General features: G+C 46.9%; 1 protein-coding gene across 1 annotated transcript; it reads right to left on the reverse strand.

The window, feature by feature from the left end:
• Window positions 1-2100: 2100 nt before the first annotated feature.
• snw1 (SNW domain containing 1) lies at window positions 2101-16957 on the reverse strand. Its single transcript, XM_071412647.1, has 13 exons — window positions 16810-16957; window positions 16177-16330; window positions 15702-15863; window positions 15130-15332; window positions 13824-13928; window positions 13569-13638; window positions 10399-10464; window positions 10157-10273; window positions 9805-9949; window positions 9112-9214; window positions 8451-8568; window positions 7967-8130; window positions 2101-3035 (listed from the first exon to the last, which is right to left on the reverse strand). The coding sequence occupies exons 1-13, from the start codon at window positions 16821-16823 to the stop codon at window positions 2843-2845; spliced, it is 1614 nt and encodes a 537-aa protein (XP_071268748.1). The 5' UTR covers window positions 16824-16957; the 3' UTR covers window positions 2101-2842.
• Between the last annotated feature and the right edge of the window lie 364 nt (window positions 16958-17321).

The following is a 17321-nucleotide window of genomic DNA, read 5'->3' on the forward strand; positions in this document are numbered from 1 at the left end:
CAAGTAATTTTTACAAAAATTGTTTACAGACAGATTATTTCACTTATAACTCACTGTTTCACAATTCCAGTGGGTCAGAAGTTAACATACACTAAGTTGACTGTGCCTTTAAACAGCTTGGAAAATTCCAGAAAATGATGACAGGCTAATTTACATCATTTGAGTCAATTGGAGGTCTACCTGTGGATGTATTTCAAGGTCTACCTTCAAACTCAGTGCCTCTTTGCTTGACATCATGGGAAAATCAAAAGAAATCAGCCAAGACCTAAGTAAAAAAAATTGTAGCCCTCCACAAGTCTGGTTCATTCCAAACCCCTGAATGTACCACGTTCATCTGTACAAACAGTACGCAAGTATAATCATCCTGGGACCACGCAGCAATCATACCGCTCAGGAAGGAGACACGTTCTGTCTCCTAGAAATGAACGTTCTTTGGTGCGAAAAGCGCAAATCAATCCCAGAACAACAGCAAAGAACCTTGTGAAGATGCTGGAGGAAACAGGTACAAAAGTATCAATATCCACAGTAAAACGAGTCCTATATGTTCATAACCTGAAAGGCTGCTCAGCAAGGAAGCCACTACTCTAAAACCACCATAAAAAGCCAGACTACAGTTTGCAACTGCACATGGGGACAAAGATCGTACTTTTTGGAGAAATGTCTCTGGTCTGATGAAACAAAAATAGAACTGTTTGGCCATAATGACCATCGTTATGTTTGGAGGAAAAAGGGGGATGCTTGCAAGCTGAAGAACACCATCCCAACCGTGAAGCACTGGGGTGGCAGCATCATGTTGTGGGGGTGCTTTCCTGCAGGAGGGACTGGTGCACTTCACAAAATGGATGGCATCATGAGGCAGGAAAATTGTGCATATATTGAAGCAACATCTCAAGACATCAGTCAGGAACTTAAAGCTTGGTCGTAAATGGATCTTCCAAATGGACAATGAACCAAATATACTTCCAAACTTGTGGTAAAAACTGCTTAAGGACAACAAAGTCAAGGTATTGGAATGGCCATCACAAAGTGCTGACCTCAATCCTATAGAACATTTGTGGGCAGAACTGAAAAAGTGTGCGAGCAAGGAGGCCTACAAACCTGACTCAGTTACACCAGCTCTGTCAGGAGGAACGGGACAAAATGCACCCAACTTATTGTGGGAAGCTTGTGGAAGGCAACCCAAAACATTTGACCCAAGTTAAACAATTTAAAGGCAATGCTACCAAATACTGAGTGCATGTAAACTTCTGACCCACTTGGAATGTGATGAAAGAAATAAAAGCTGAAATAATTCTCACTATAATTCTGACATTTCACATTCTTAAAACAAAGTGATGATCATAACTGACCTAAGACAAGGAATTTTTACTAGGTTTAAATGTCAGGAATTGTGAAAAACAGAGTTTAAATGTATTTGGCTAAGGTGTATGTAAACTTCCGACTTCAACTGTAAGTACTTTACACTACTGCTAATAAGTCCCAGACTTTGTGTGTTACCCTCCATTCAACTGTATGTAGTTCACAACTCCGTCCCTGAGCTGTTTGGAGAGATCCTTTGTCTTCATGGTGCCGTAGACTCTGGGGCCTTTCAGAACAGGTGTATACTGAGATCATGTGACACTTAAATAAAGTCCACGTGTGTTCAACCTAACTAATTATGTGACTTCTGAAGGTAATTGGAGGCACCAGATCTTATTTAGGGGATTCATAACGAAGGCTGTGAATACATATGCACCCACCACTTCTCCATTTTTTAAACAAGTAATTTTTTTCATTTTACTTCACCAATTTGGACTATTTTGTGCATGTCCATTACATTAAATCCAAATAAAAATCCATTTAAATGACAGGTTGTAATGCAACAAAATAGGAAAAACGACAAGGGGGATGAATACTTTTGCAACGCACGGCATCTACCTCCATTACCTCGTACCCCTGCACATTGACTCAGTACTGGTACACTGTGTATTTATTCATTGTGTTATTAATCTTTATATATTTTTCTCTACATTGTTGAGAAGGGTCTGTAAGTAAGCATTTCACTGTTAGTCTACACCTGTGGTTTACAAAGCATGTGACAAATAAAATTGGATATCACTGTAGAATCACACTGGTTTTATGTTTATTAGCACAAACCTAAAAATACGAGACACGTTCAATCCACTAGTTTAAGTGTATTTAGTGGTAACAGAGTAGGGTTACACTATCCCAGCCGTAACAGAGTTTGTGTAGTTATTATCAAGATACAATAGACTAGATCACTTAAGATCGGAATTCAAACTCAAATCACAGGAATGCTGCTAGATCAAAGATCATTTATCAAAACAAGTCATAATAACATTGCTTAATACAACTAGGGGGCTTTACTTTAAAACACTTTACAGGCCAGACTCTGTTCCATATCAAGTTTAAGGGATGGTGTAAAGAAAATAGAAAACAGGTAATCATCAACATAGATGTGAAGAACAATCCCTGCTAGTTCCTTGGGGTTTCAGCCATACAACAGACGAGACAAACGGACATCTGTACTGTCCCAGCCAAGGCCCTGACCCAACTATTCCTCCCCCTCCAAAACACCCTGGGTCGTATTCAGTGGGCACAAAAGCAGAACACTATGTTAAAAAAAAAAAAAAAAAAATCAACTAAAACACGCTAAAAAATGGCAACTCCTACTTTTCAAAATGTTTTTGGAGATTGTGCCAAATGAACGCTACCCTTCCATCCCCCACTATCAGACTTGTCGTCTCAGGTGGAAACTTGTTTCAAAACATTCGCAGCCATTTTTGTGCCTACTGAACGCTACCCTCCCATCCCACCAGACTGGGTCTCTTGCTCCGTCCTCTCACTCCTTCCTGCGTTTCTTGTCGTGGTCGTAGTCCTTGGAGCCTCTACTGGTGGAGGGTCTCTTGGAGCCGCCATGTTGCTTCGCCTCCTCCAAAAACTTGTCCAGACCGAACGGATCCTCCTCAAACTGGACAGGGCCGTCACGACGAGGACCGTGGTCCGTACCAGAGAACTCACGGTCCGGAACAAACCTGGAAGGGGAGGAGGAATCAGTTGCATTAGTGCTGGGCAAAAAATGTGCACCTGTCGAGAAGGATTCTAAGTTCCTTTAGTTCCCTACAACCCTGGGGTGTAGAGGGGAGGGGACAGAGGGGAGGGGACAGAGGTGAGGGAAGTTAAATCATTTGGAAATAGAGTGTTCACTCAAAAACATTCTTCAAACATGGTTGGATGTTGAATTCTGGTAGGTACAGAGGACAGACTTGGTATGACCCATATGAAGTGCAGTGCTGAGTAAATAAATGCATAAAACAATTCATCCTTTGAAGTATTTTCCATTTAACTTTCAAGGTCTGAGGAGACGTTGTGGACATCAGGAGACGGATGCCGCAGATGCTCTGGTATACACACTATACGGTCGACCCCTGGTAAGAGCTGCACACTCCACTTAGTGAAATATCACTATAGTACCTACAGACTGGAGCTTTCTGGCAGTGTTAATTTATCAGCAGTGGACTGTGTATCTCTCCCAGAGAGGAAACAGTAGACTGTGTATCTCTCCCAGAGAGGAAACAGTAGACTGTGTATCTCTCCCAGAGAGGAAACAGTAGACTGTGTATCTCTCCATACGTCTCTCCCAGAGAGGAAACAGTAGACTGTGTATCTCTCCATATGTCTCTCCCAGAGAGGAAACAGTAGACTGTGTGTCTCTCCATATGTCTCTCCCAGAGAGGAAACAGTAGACTGTATCTCTCCATACGTCTCTCCCAGAGAGGAAACAGTAGACTGTATCTCTCCATACGTCTCTCCCAGAGAGGAAACAGTAGACTGTATCTCTCCATACGTCTCTCCCAGAGAGGAAACAGTAGACTGTATCTCTCCATATGTCTCTCCCAGAGAGGAAACAGTAGACTGTGTGTCTCTCCATATGTCTCTCCCAGAGAGGAAACAGTAGACTGTATCTCTCCATACGTCTCTCCCAGAGAGGAAACAGTAGACTGTGTATCTCTCCATATGTCTCTCCCAGAGAGGAAACAGTAGACTGTATCTCTCCATACGTCTCTCCCAGAGAGGAAACAGCAGACTGTATCTCTCCATACGTCTCTCCCAGAGAGGAAACAGCAGCTTGTTACTCTGTATGAGCGTGTCCAGTTTGTCTCCATACAGTACACAAAACATAAGGAACACCTCTCCTCTCCCGGCACGTTTTGCTCTTCATTGTAATCAGAGGGCTAATATCAACACTACGCACGTCAGTCTCTCTTGGCTTCGAGTTGAGAGACTGACTGCATCACTTATTTTTTTAAGAAACATTAATGTGTTGGAAATTCCAAATGGTTTGCATTAGTCAACAGCGCTGACACACACAACCCCCCAGACATGCCACCAGGAGTCTTTTCACAGTCCCCAGGTCCAGAACAAATTCAAGGAAACATACAGTGTTACACAGAGCCACGAGTCCATCTAATGTAGCGCAAATAAACAGCAAACCGGGTTTCAAAAAAACAAAGCAACACCTCAAGGCCAATTCCTCTCCCCCATGTGACCTACTGGTTGTGTGTACGTACTGTTGTGTGACCTACTGGTTGTGTGTACGTACCGACGCGTGACCTACTGGTTGTGTGTACGTACCGACGCGTGACCTACTGGTTGTGTGTACGTACCGACGCGTGACCTACTGGTTGTGTGTACGTACCGACGCGTGACCTACTGGTTGTGTGTACGTACCGACGCGTGACCTACTGGTTGTGTGTACGTACCGACGCGTGACCTACTGGTTGTGTGTACGTACCGACGCGTGACCTACTGGTTGTGTGTACGTACCGACGCGTGACCTACTGGTTGTGTGTACGTACCGACGCGTGACCTACTGGTTGTGTGTACGTACCGACGCGTGACCTACTGGTTGTGTGTACGTACCGACGCGTGACCTACTGGTTGTGTGTACGTACCGACGCGTGACCTACTGGTTGTGTGTACGTACCGACGCGTGACCTACTGGTTGTGTGTACGTACCGACGCGTGACCTACTGGTTGTGTGTACGTACCGACGCGTGACCTACTGGTTGTGTGTACGTACCGACGCGTGACCTACTGGTTGTGTGTACGTACCGACGCGTGACCTACTGGTTGTGTGTACGTACCGACGCGTGACCTACTGGTTGTGTGTACGTACCGACGCGTGACCTACTGGTTGTGTGTACGTACCGACGCGTGACCTACTGGTTGTGTGTACGTACCGACGCGTGACCTACTGGTTGTGTGTACGTACCGACGCGTGACCTACTGGTTGTGTGTACGTACCGACGCGTGACCTACTGGTTGTGTGTACGTACCGACGCGTGACCTACTGGTTGTGTGTACGTACCGACGCGTGACCTACTGGTTGTGTGTACGTACCGACGCGTGACCTACTGGTTGTGTGTACGTACCGACGCGTGACCTACTGGTTGTGTGTACGTACCGACGCGTGACCTACTGGTTGTGTGTACGTACCGACGCGTGACCTACTGGTTGTGTGTACGTACCGACGCGTGACCTACTGGTTGTGTGTACGTACCGACGCGTGACCTACTGGTTGTGTGTACGTACCGACGCGTGACCTACTGGTTGTGTGTACGTACCGACGCGTGACCTACTGGTTGTGTGTACGTACCGACGCGTGACCTACTGGTTGTGTGTACGTACCGACGCGTGACCTACTGGTTGTGTGTACGTACTGACGCGTGACCTACTGGTTGTGTGTACGTACTGACGCGTGACCTACTGGTTGTGTGTACGTACTGACGCGTGACCTACTGGTTGTGTGTACGTACTGACGCGTGACCTACTGGTTGTGTGTACGTACTGACGCGTGACCTACTGGTTGTGTGTACGTACTGACGCGTGACCTACTGGTTGTGTGTACGTACTGACGCGTGACCTACTGGTTGTGTGTACGTACTGACGCGTGACCTACTGGTTGTGTGTACGTACTGACGCGTGACCTACTGGTTGTGTGTACGTACTGACGCGTGACCTACTGGTTGTGTGTACGTACTGACGCGTGACCTACTGGTTGTGTGTACGTACTGACGCGTGACCTACTGGTTGTGTGTACGTACTGACGCGTGACCTACTGGTTGTGTGTACGTACTGACGTGTGACCTACTGGTTGTGTGTACGTACTGACGTGTGACCTACTGGTTGTGTGTACGTACTGACGTGTGACCTACTGGTTGTGTGTACGTACTGACGTGTGACCTACTGGTTGTGTGTACGTACTGACGCGTGACCTACTGGTTGTGTGTACGTACTGACGCGTGACCTACTGGTTGTGTGTACGTACTGACGCGTGACCTACTGGTTGTGTGTACGTACTGACGCGTGACCTACTGGTTGTGTGTACGTACTGACGCGTGACCTACTGGTTGTGTGTACGTACTGACGCGTGACCTACTGGTTGTGTGTACGTACTGACGCGTGACCTACTGGTTGTGTGTACGTACTGACGCGTGACCTACTGGTTGTGTGTACGTACTGACGCGTGACCTACTGGTTGTGTGTACGTACTGACGCGTGACCTACTGGTTGTGTGTACGTACTGACGCGTGACCTACTGGTTGTGTGTACGTACTGACGCGTGACCTACTGGTTGTGTGTACGTACTGACGCGTGACCTACTGGTTGTGTGTACGTACTGACGCGTGACCTACTGGTTGTGTGTACGTACTGACGTGTGACCTACCGGTTGTGTGTACGTACTGACGTGTGACCTACCGGTTGTGTGTACGTACTGACGTGTGACCTACCGGTTGTGTGTACGTACTGACGTGTGACCTACCGGTTGTGTGTACGTACTGACGTGTGACCTACTGGTTGTGTGTACGTACTGACGTGTGACCTACTGGTTGTGTGTACGTACTGACGCGTGACCTACTGGTTGTGTGTACGTACTGACGCGTGACCTACTGGTTGTGTGTACGTACTGACGCGTGACCTACTGGTTGTGTGTACGTACTGACGCGTGACCTACTGGTTGTGTGTACGTACTGACGCGTGACCTACTGGTTGTGTGTACGTACTGACGCGTGACCTACTGGTTGTGTGTACGTACTGACGCGTGACCTACTGGTTGTGTGTACGTACTGACGCGTGACCTACTGGTTGTGTGTACGTACTGACGCGTGACCTACTGGTTGTGTGTACGTACTGACGCGTGACCTACTGGTTGTGTGTACGTACTGACGTGTGACCTACTGGTTGTGTGTACGTACTGACGTGTGACCTACTGGTTGTGTGTACGTACTGACGTGTGACCTACTGGTTGTGTGTACGTACTGACGTGTGACCTACTGGTTGTGTGTACGTACTGACGTGTGACCTACTGGTTGTGTGTACGTACTGACGTGTGACCTACTGGTTGTGTGTACGTACTGACGTGTGACCTACTGGTTGTGTGTACGTACTGACGTGTGACCTACTGGTTGTGTGTACGTACTGACGTGTGACCTACTGGTTGTGTGTACGTACTGACGTGTGACCTACTGGTTGTGTGTACGTACTGACGTGTGACCTACTGGTTGTGTGTACGTACTGACGTGTGACCTACTGGTTGTGTGTACGTACTGACATGTGTGTGGAACTGATAGATGCACAAACACACTACATGTTCATGTTTTTAAATGTATGTAAATTGTATTTAGTCTGTAATGTCTTTTAGGTTATGGTGTTGGACTCCAGTAAGACTAGCTGTCACCACTGGTGTCGGCTAATGTGGATCCTAATAAAAATCTAAATGTTAAACGTAGCGTTCTATTTATCGTTACCGCATCAATTCAGGTAATTTACCGCGATACGGATTTGTCCATATCACCCAGCTAGATGTCCAAGTCATTTCAAGACATGTCCTTGTACATATGTATATATATCTAACAGTATATCATAAATACAGAAGGGTAACATAACAGGTGGCTTTGCGTACTTGCTGCTCTGCATGAGTGTGTCCAGGTCGTCCCCATACATATCCTTGTCAGAGCTCTTGGTGGGCCTGTAGATGTTCTGGGCCATGTCGCTGCCTCTCCTGAACGGCTGGTCGTACACGTTGTACATCTCATCCTCCCCACCGGCAAAACCACTGTCCATACCCTGGAGGGGGGGGGGGGGGACAAAAAAATGTGTAAGATCAACTGTTATTGGTGTGTATTTGGCACAGTTTAGGATTACACACTAACGCCAGACAGACTAAAATAATGAAAGAAAAACCTCGCTGTAGCCTATAGATATAAATTGCACAAGAATTATACATGAATGAATTTGTTACGGTATTGTTTTGTCTTTATTCTATCCTCCTTCAGCCACACAATATTTCATGACCCTAACCCCACCCGCCTGTGGATATAACCGCGGGGACGGCAGGTTACGGGTCAACCTGCGCATCACTAGTGTGTGTGTGCGCTCCATCTCACCTTGCTCTGGTTAAACAGTCTCTGGTCGTACTGAGCCTCGCTGGAGGCTCTAGGGTTGGGCTGGCCCAGAGCGATGAGCTCACTGACATCTCTGTCCTGGTCTCTCTGCAGCTTCGACCTGACGATGGAAATACACCAGACAGTTGAGGAAGAAGGAGAGACACAACAGGAGACATTCATTTAGGAGTACTACAATGGAAGGTAGCCTGCGAGCTAAACCTAGTGCACCTAACCTCTGTAGCTTTGTGTAGAATTAGTTTCTGCTCCAAACCACACACACTATAGCACATTACGGTCGCATAACTTTATCGTCCCAATCTCTACAAATCTGCAGATAATCACGTCCAGCAGAAGCGATGGCAAGGTTAAGTAGTCGCTGTTGGTCTCTCTCCTCTCACTCCCTGCCTCCCCCTCTCTCCCTAGCCCCCCCCTCGCTGTCTCCCTGCAGTCGTAGCAGACAGACAGACAAGGGGTCAGGGCTGGGTGCTGCTGTGGTAAGCTGCATTCATTCAACGTTTCTTACGCACCATGAATGATTTCACAGGGTGTGTGTGTGTAAAGTGAGTGGGTCGGGTGTGTATGAGTGTGTGACTGGAGTACTTGTGTATGTAATGGTGTGTGTATGTATGTTTGTGTGTTGCGTTGTTAAAAATGATTGTACCTCTTATCAGGGGCAGCTCTGGAGATGTTCCTGTCGTGCTGTCTCTCTTTTCTCCTGTCATGACGGATCTCGTCACGCTCTCTGGCCTCACCGTCCTCTCCACCTGCCACAAGAGAGACGGAGGGAGGAGAGAGAAATACAGGGGAGGTATAGGAGAGGGAGTGATAGTAGTTGGAGGTATGAAAGGAGAGAGATGGAGAAGAAACAGGGGATGAGAGAGTGGGACAGTGCAGGGGGAGAGATGGAGAAGAAACAGGGGATGAGAGAGTGGGACAGTGCAGGGGGAGAGATGGAGAAGAAACAGGGGATGAGAGAGTGGGACAGTGCAGTGGGAGAGAGGGAGAAGGACCAGGGGATGAGAGAGGGACAGTGCAGGGGGAGAGAGAGCAAAGGGGTTACCAGGAAGCTCACTCACAAACGACAGCTGAGTCTAGTCCTCCCTCTGCATGCACAGAGCTACTTGGACAAGACTCAGAAAGTGTTTCGAAATGCTGCGTTTGGTTAAACACTGTCAGTATATTTCATTTCAAATGTACTTATTAGGGATTTGTGACCATGCACACAGCTTTGATACTGTGCAACTCTTTACATTGGCGGTCCTTGTACAGGAAAACATGAAATCATAAACAGATGATCTGATCCTAGATCTGTGGTTAGGGTAGAATTAAAGCAGGAAGAGGGTGGTGAACTGACCTTTGTCCCCTCCGTGACCTTTGATCCCTGCCCTGCGGTCTCGGGCCATCTGAGCCAGCTCTCTGAGCTTCTCCTCCTTCTTCTCCTTCTCTTTCTGGGCCATCTTCTTCTCCACCTGGGCTCTCATCTCCACAGCCTCTCTGGCCTAGACTCAACAACAAAGAGAGAACACCGAATTGTATTTTCATGGTGACAAAATCACTCGGAAATCCATATCACACAGAACTGTAGTTGGCTTTGAAATGGACAAAAAGAGAAGACCATTCACCACCAAAACATTATTTCAGAGAGGCTCTGAGAAGTTGCTAAGGCACAGGACGAACACCGAGGCCCAAACCCACAGACTGTTTACCTTTCTGTCAGCAATGTAGAGCGCCTCGGCCAGTTTGGCAAAGTTCTCGTTGATGTGAACGGTCTGCAGTCCTCTACCGTCCGCAGCCAGACGCTTGTCCAGTGGGATGGTGTAACCCTAGGGAGACGAAACACAGAAAATGGGCTACTTCCAATGTCGTCGCTCTTGGCCTCAAACAAAGATAAATGTCTCATTGATTCACCAGTGCCTCCAGAGGGAGGAAGCAGAGTTAGAGTCAGTACCTTTGCGTTCTTCCAGTTTGAAATACAGGGGGGAATCTTCCACTCCTGTTGCTCCTTGACAGTCATCTGAAAGGACAGAGAGAAAACACGTCACATCTATGTTCAACATTTACACAGCTAGAGGGAGAAGGTTCCAGATTAACCCATTTACACAGCTAGAGGGAGAAGGTTTCAGATTAACCCATTTACACAGCTAGAGGGAGAAGGTTTCAGATTAACCCATTTACACAGCTAGAGGGAGAAGGTTCCAGATGAACCCATTTACACAGCTAGAGGGAGAAGGTTCCAGATGAACCCATTTACACAGCTAGAGGGAGAAGGTTCCAGATGAACCCATTTACACAGCTAGAGGGAGAAGGTTCCAGATGAACCTATTTACACAGCTAGAGGGAGAAGGTTCCAGATGAACCCATTTACACAGCTAGAGGGAGAAGGTTCCAGATGAACCCATTTACACAGCTAGAGGGAGAAGGTTCCAGATGAACCCATTTACACAGCTAGAGGGAGAAGGTTCCAGATGAACCCATTTACACAGCTAGAGGGAGAAGGTTCCAGATGAACCCATTTACACAGCTAGAGGGAGAAGGTTCCAGATGAACCCATTTACACAGCTAGAGGGAGAAGGCTCCAGATGAACCCATTTACACAGCTAGAGGGAGAAGGCTCCAGATGAACCCATTTACACAGCTAGAGGGAGAAGGTTCCAGATGAACCCATTTACACAGCTAGAGGGAGAAGGTTTCAGATTAACCCATTTACACAGCTAGAGGGAGAAGGTTTCAGATTGATGTATTCAATTGACCCGATGCTTTTAAAACAGAATTAAAGTGCTCAAAACAGAACTGTAGTAACTCTGCCTAAACCTTGAGATGCATGTACCTGTCTGAACCCCTATGGTCTGAACAAGGGATGTGACAATATTTAAAATTGCCATTTTTTCTCTCATTCAATTTATTTATTTTCTTCATAAAATGATGTGAATTCACATTTCAGATATGGTCCGCCGTATAACCGCCAGGCGGTTACCCACTCAGTAACGATGGTATTACTGCTGTCCCCCACCCACTCAGTAACGATGGTATTAATGCGGTCCACCACCCACTCAGTAACGATGGTATTACTGCTGTCCCCCACCCACTCAGTAACGATGGTATTAATGCGGTCCACCACCCACTCAGTAACGATTCGGTTAATGCTGTCCACCACCCACTCAGTAACGATGGTATTAATGCTGTCCCCCACCCACTCAGTAACGATGGTATTAATGCGGTCCACCACCCACTCAGTAACGATGGTATTACTGCTGTCCCCCACCCACTCAGTAACGATGGTATTAATGCGGTCCACCACCCACTCAGTAACGATTCGGTTAATGCTGTCCACCACCCACTCAGTAACGATGGTATTAATGCTGTCCACCACCCACTCAGTAACGATGGTATTAATGCTGTCCACCACCCACTCAGTAACGATGGTATTACTGCTGTCCCCCACCCACTCAGTAACGATGGTATTAATACTGTCCACCACCCACTCAGTAACGATGGTATTAATGCTGTCCACCACCCACTCAGTAACGATGGTATTACTGCTGTCCCCCACCCACTCAGTAACGATGGTATTAATGCTGTCCCCCCACCCACTCAGTAACGATGGTATTAATACTGTCCACCACCCACTCAGTAACGATGGTATTAATACTGTCCACCACCCACTCAGTAACGATTCGGTTAATGCTGTCCACCACCCACTCAGTAACGATGGTATTAATACTGTCCACCACCCACTCAGTAACGATTCGGTTAATGCTGTCCACCACCCACTCAGTAACGATGGTATTAATGCTGTCCACCACCCACTCAGTAACGATGGTATTAACTGCTGTTTCAGATTCTCTGTTGTAGAGAACATGGAGGAGCGGCACACATGGGACTTCACTCTCATCAATGTGATGGATCCTTGTAGCGATGTAGAACAGCGTGTTATTAACGCCACATATGTTGTTTGAGAGTTAGCGCTTTGTACTTGCAGAGCAGTCATGGTTTTCCAACATGGCATCTTGTAGACTGGCTCTAGATATTGTAACCTACATCCTCGACCACTGACAATGCCTGCATATCAACTGCAATCATTTCGCCCTGCTGCCAGCAACGGGGTGGGTTTCTGACTCCGTCCCTCATCGTCCTGCTGCCAGCAACGGGTTGGGTTTCTGACTCCGTCCCTCACCGCCCTGCTGCCAGCAACGGGTTGGGTCTCTGACTCCGTCCCTCACCGCCCCGCTGCCAGCAACGGGTTGGGTTTCTGACTCCGTCCCTCATCGTCCTGCTGCCAGCAACGGGTTGGGTTTCTGACTCCGTCCTTCATCGCCCTGCTGCTAGCAACGGGGTGGGTTTCTGACTCCGTCCCTCATCGTCCTGCTGCCAGCAACGGGTTGGGTTTCTGACTCCGTCCCTCACCGCCCTGCTGCCAGCAACGGGTTGGGTTTCTGACTCCGTCCCTCATCGCCCTGCTGCCAGCAACGGGTTGGGTTTCTGACTCCGTCCCTCATCGTCCTGCTGCTAGCAACGGGGTGGGTTTCTGACTCCGTCACTCATCGTCCTGCTGCTAGCAACGGGTTGGGTTTCTGACTCCGTCCCTCATCGCCCTGCTGCCAGCAACGGGTTGGGTTTCTGACTCCGTCCCTCATCGCCCTGCTGCCAGCAACGGTTTGGGTTTCTGACTCCGTCCCTCATCGCCCCGCTGCCAGCAACGGGTTGGGTCTCACACTGCCTCCCTTTCAGCACCTGTACTGCCACTGTAGCTCAATTCCACCCCGCAAAGTTAGCATTTTATCACCGTCTCAAAGTATTGCCATACAGGCCTTCGCTTCTTTGTCTCACTATCTGCCATTTTTAAAACTGTTAACGACGATGACCTGTGGAGCGCTTTAGAGTCGTGGCAAATCATTTGAAAGATGCATATCGCCTGCCTACAGTATTTTTGCGCTATGTATTTGTTACATTTAAATGTTGTGCCTTTATAATGACCAGGACCTGTTAGTGACAGTTTTGTGATACCTACACTAGGATTTTAATCAAAATAAATAAAAGGTTTTCAGTTAGGGATTCTTTTCCGAAACGTTAACGATTCCAAATTCGTTCAAACGTCACACCCCTTGTCTGACCCCTTACCTTTCTGCTGGGAGAGTGCATGACTGGTGCAGGAGGGGAGGGAGGACCACGAGGAATCTTCTTGTTGATCCTGAAACAATCAACAACCAAACATTTCATTTAACACAGTAAGGGGGTGGGCTTCAAGTCTGCATCAATTTTGTTTAAGGATGTGCACGACTCGAGTTACTCCAGCAAGATAATAAAACTGACAAGCATGTCAGTTAACGAGTTTAGCGAGCATTTAGTCAGTGACCATGATGAAAATGTACTTACTTGAAGCGTGGGGGCTCCATGGGGTCCTTCTGCATCTCCACCATACGAATGACCCTCTGTTTGGCCCCGGAGTTGAAGGCCACACCCTGCTGGGAAGGAGTGTACCTGGGGGAATAACACACAAGGTATCAGCATCTACAGGCCCCTTTCAATAAACCACAAAAACACTTTGAATAAATGATAGGTTTCATGGAAGTACGTAATTGTTCAGACCACAATGATGATTTCTAAATTGCGTCTGAAAAACGTTGTATTATATTCTGTAGTATTATATTCTTCTGTAGGGCAGAAATACATACACATTTTACATCCTTGTATCATATACACTTAGTGGCCAGTTTATTAGGTACACCACCCCAATCACAAAAATGGTTAGCTCTACATCCATTATCTCAGAAACGGCCGGCATCCTGGGCTTTTCAAGCATGACAGTGTCCAGGGTTTACAGAGAACGGTGCAACAAACAAACAAACAACATCCAGTCAGCAGCAGTCCTGTGGCTCAAAAACAGCTTGTTGATGAAAGAGGTCGAAGGAGAATGGCCAGAATCATGCAAGCTAACAGCCTGGCCACAAACAGACAAACAACGGCGCAATACAACAGTAGAGCGCAGACCGGCATTTCGGAAAGAAACAACTCATCGATCCTTGTAACAGACGGACTATTGCAGCAGACGCCCACACCGGGTTCCACTCCGATCAGTTAAAAACAAGAAGAAGCGGCTCCAGTGGGCACGTGATCACCAACACTGGACAACTGAGGAGTGGAAAAACATTGCCTGGTTCGACGAATCCCGTTCCTGTTGTGTCATGCTGATGGCAGAGTCAGGATTTGACATAAGCAGCATGAGTCCATGGCCCCATCCTGCCTGGTGTCAACGTTACATGCAGGTGTTTATTTTTGAAACTTTTATTTAACTAGGCAAGTCAGTTAAGAACAAAATCTTATTTTCAATGATGACCTAGGAACAGTGGGTTAAATACCTTGTTCAGGGGCAGAACGACAGATTTGTACCTTGTCAGCTCGGGAATTCGATCGTGCAACCTTTCAGTTACTAGACCAGCGCTCTAACCACTTGGCTACCTGCCGCCCCATGGTGTGGTGGTGTAATGGTGTGGGGAATATTTTCCTGGCACTCGTTAGGTCCCTTGATCCCAATAGAGGAACGTTTGAACTCCACTCCTTGTAGAATCCATTGCCTGGAGAAATCAGGTTGTTCTGGACGCAAAGGGGGGTCCGACCCAATACTAGATGGGCATACCTAATAAACTGGCCACTAATAGTATATCACAGAGAACAACCATACCTGATGTACTGTGCAGGGGCCTGTTTGTCTGCTGCCCTCACAGGCATGGCTGCAGCGATCTTCTGAGAGACCTGCTTCATCAGAGCATCGCGGGTCTTCTCCGTCAGCTCTTTGACAGCCTCCTCGTCAGGCTTCTGCAGCTCAGGAGCATCATCGTTCAGCACTTCCTTAGGAAGCAGGTCTGTGTACTTACTGAAGATCACCTGCACAGGGAGAACAGAGGAGACAGCTGAATATACAGAAACGGAACTCTACACTGGTTCTCTATGGGCTCATTTATTCAAATGATGGCTCCTCGTTTTTTTATTTCACCAGGTAGGCCAGTTGAGAACAAGTCCTCATTTACAACTGCGACCTGGCCAAGATAAACCATAAAACAAACAAATTTTAACACATGATCTGGGCAAGAAACAGCTTTATTTACTTGGTAACTATAGGCTCACAAAATAAATCCAAATAAAATGGACCTTACTTTATGTCGCAGACTCATCTGAGAATGTATTGTACGTCCAACTGCATTGTAGATCTAGCTAGACCAAGCAGACCAGCTGGATATTTAATAATATTCTTACTTTGTCCTTGCCCTGTCCCTGTCTGGCGATGGCATCGTATTTGATCTTGCCTTCAGCATCCACCTGAACTGCCAGGGCATTGGATGTCTTTTTCTTCCTGCCCATCTCCAGAGGGAACTGGGCCACGTGGATCTCAGGGAAGGCACCGCCATCTCCAAAGTCCTACAACACAAAACAAGGCAGAGAGTCAAACAAACTGAGACTAAGAAGCTATGTGGAGATGTACCTCCATCTCCAAAGTCCTACAACACAGGGGAGCCAAACACAAACCAAGAAAAAGTCTCACATTACCTCTTTTTTTCTGGACAGAGTACTATCTAACATATCTAACACAGCACCAAAAATAGCATACTCATGTAAGGCTTTGACTGTCCCTTCCACTTTACATGGAGTCCCTTCTAAGACAACTCATAGCTAACACAGAATCACAGCCTCATTGAATCCATTAAACTAGGTACGGCGTAAATATCAGTACCTCCAGAGAGCGTGGCACCCAGCTCTTCCTGTAGCCGTAGGGAGGGGGTTCTTTGCGGGAGGAGACCAGGGCGGTGGAGTGGGACCTCTGTGCCCGGGCTCTCTCCTCTGACTCCAACTGGTCCTGGGACAGCTGGGTCGGCGCAGGTAGAAAGCTGCAGGCAGACAAACAAAATACAAAGTTGTCTATCTTCTTTCGCTATTAAATTGGATGTACGCAATTCAGATATCTCGACTGTAAACAAGGCTAGCTAGTTATCTAACGTTCGCGTACGTGGACGATGCATGTGCTAGTTTGAAAGTTGAGACACAACACAAGGTTGCGTTCGCAACTAGTAACGCCAATGTACATTTTCTAATAAACCTGACCCCGATAAACCAGATACCTAGTTAGCTAATCCCCAAGAAAAGAAACCACCAGAGAACAGTTAGCTAAAGTTAGCTTGCTAGCTAGCCAACTAGGCCAGGAGTTAGCCTAGCTAACTATATGCTAACGACCAAAACATCGACTTCATAAAAATAATATGGGGGTAAGACGTAAGTAACTTTACATAATGTCTTAACATGCCATTTTATTATTTAACGGTGTTGTACATTCTGTAAAATATAAATAAGGCCTTGCCACACGACTCACCTCGTAAGCGACATTTTTTTTTTCTCCCCTTGATCGCACAGACTGACGTCATACGTAGGTAACGCCACAATGTTCAGGATCTCGCGATATTAGATTGCAGCTACATGTGACTTCCTCTCTAGCATGTGAGGTGATCAGTCGAGAATTCTCCCGCATATTTCACTTTATTACGATATATATTTAAAAAAAAAATACTTAGAAAAAAGAATGGCGAGTAAAATACTATGAAAAAATATTGACATTCTTACATTTTAGTAATTTAGCAGACCCACTTATCTAGAGTGACAAAAAGCCAATTTATGCTTGATCAGACCGTGTAGTATGGGTGTGAATCAATTGCGGAGCCTCTGGAGTCTTGTGGAGGTTGAGCTGGGTACTGCATCACCGTGCACTTCCCAAAGTTTGTAATAATCTGGAGGTCTCCGTGTAGCTCTGTGTAGCTCCGCATTGACATGATGTTGACTGTAGGTGGGGATAGGAGGTCCTGTATAAACACAAAATCACAATTTTAA

This window comes from Salvelinus alpinus, chromosome 8, assembly GCF_045679555.1.
Source record: "Salvelinus alpinus chromosome 8, SLU_Salpinus.1, whole genome shotgun sequence".
NCBI lineage: Eukaryota > Metazoa > Chordata > Actinopteri > Salmoniformes > Salmonidae > Salvelinus > Salvelinus alpinus.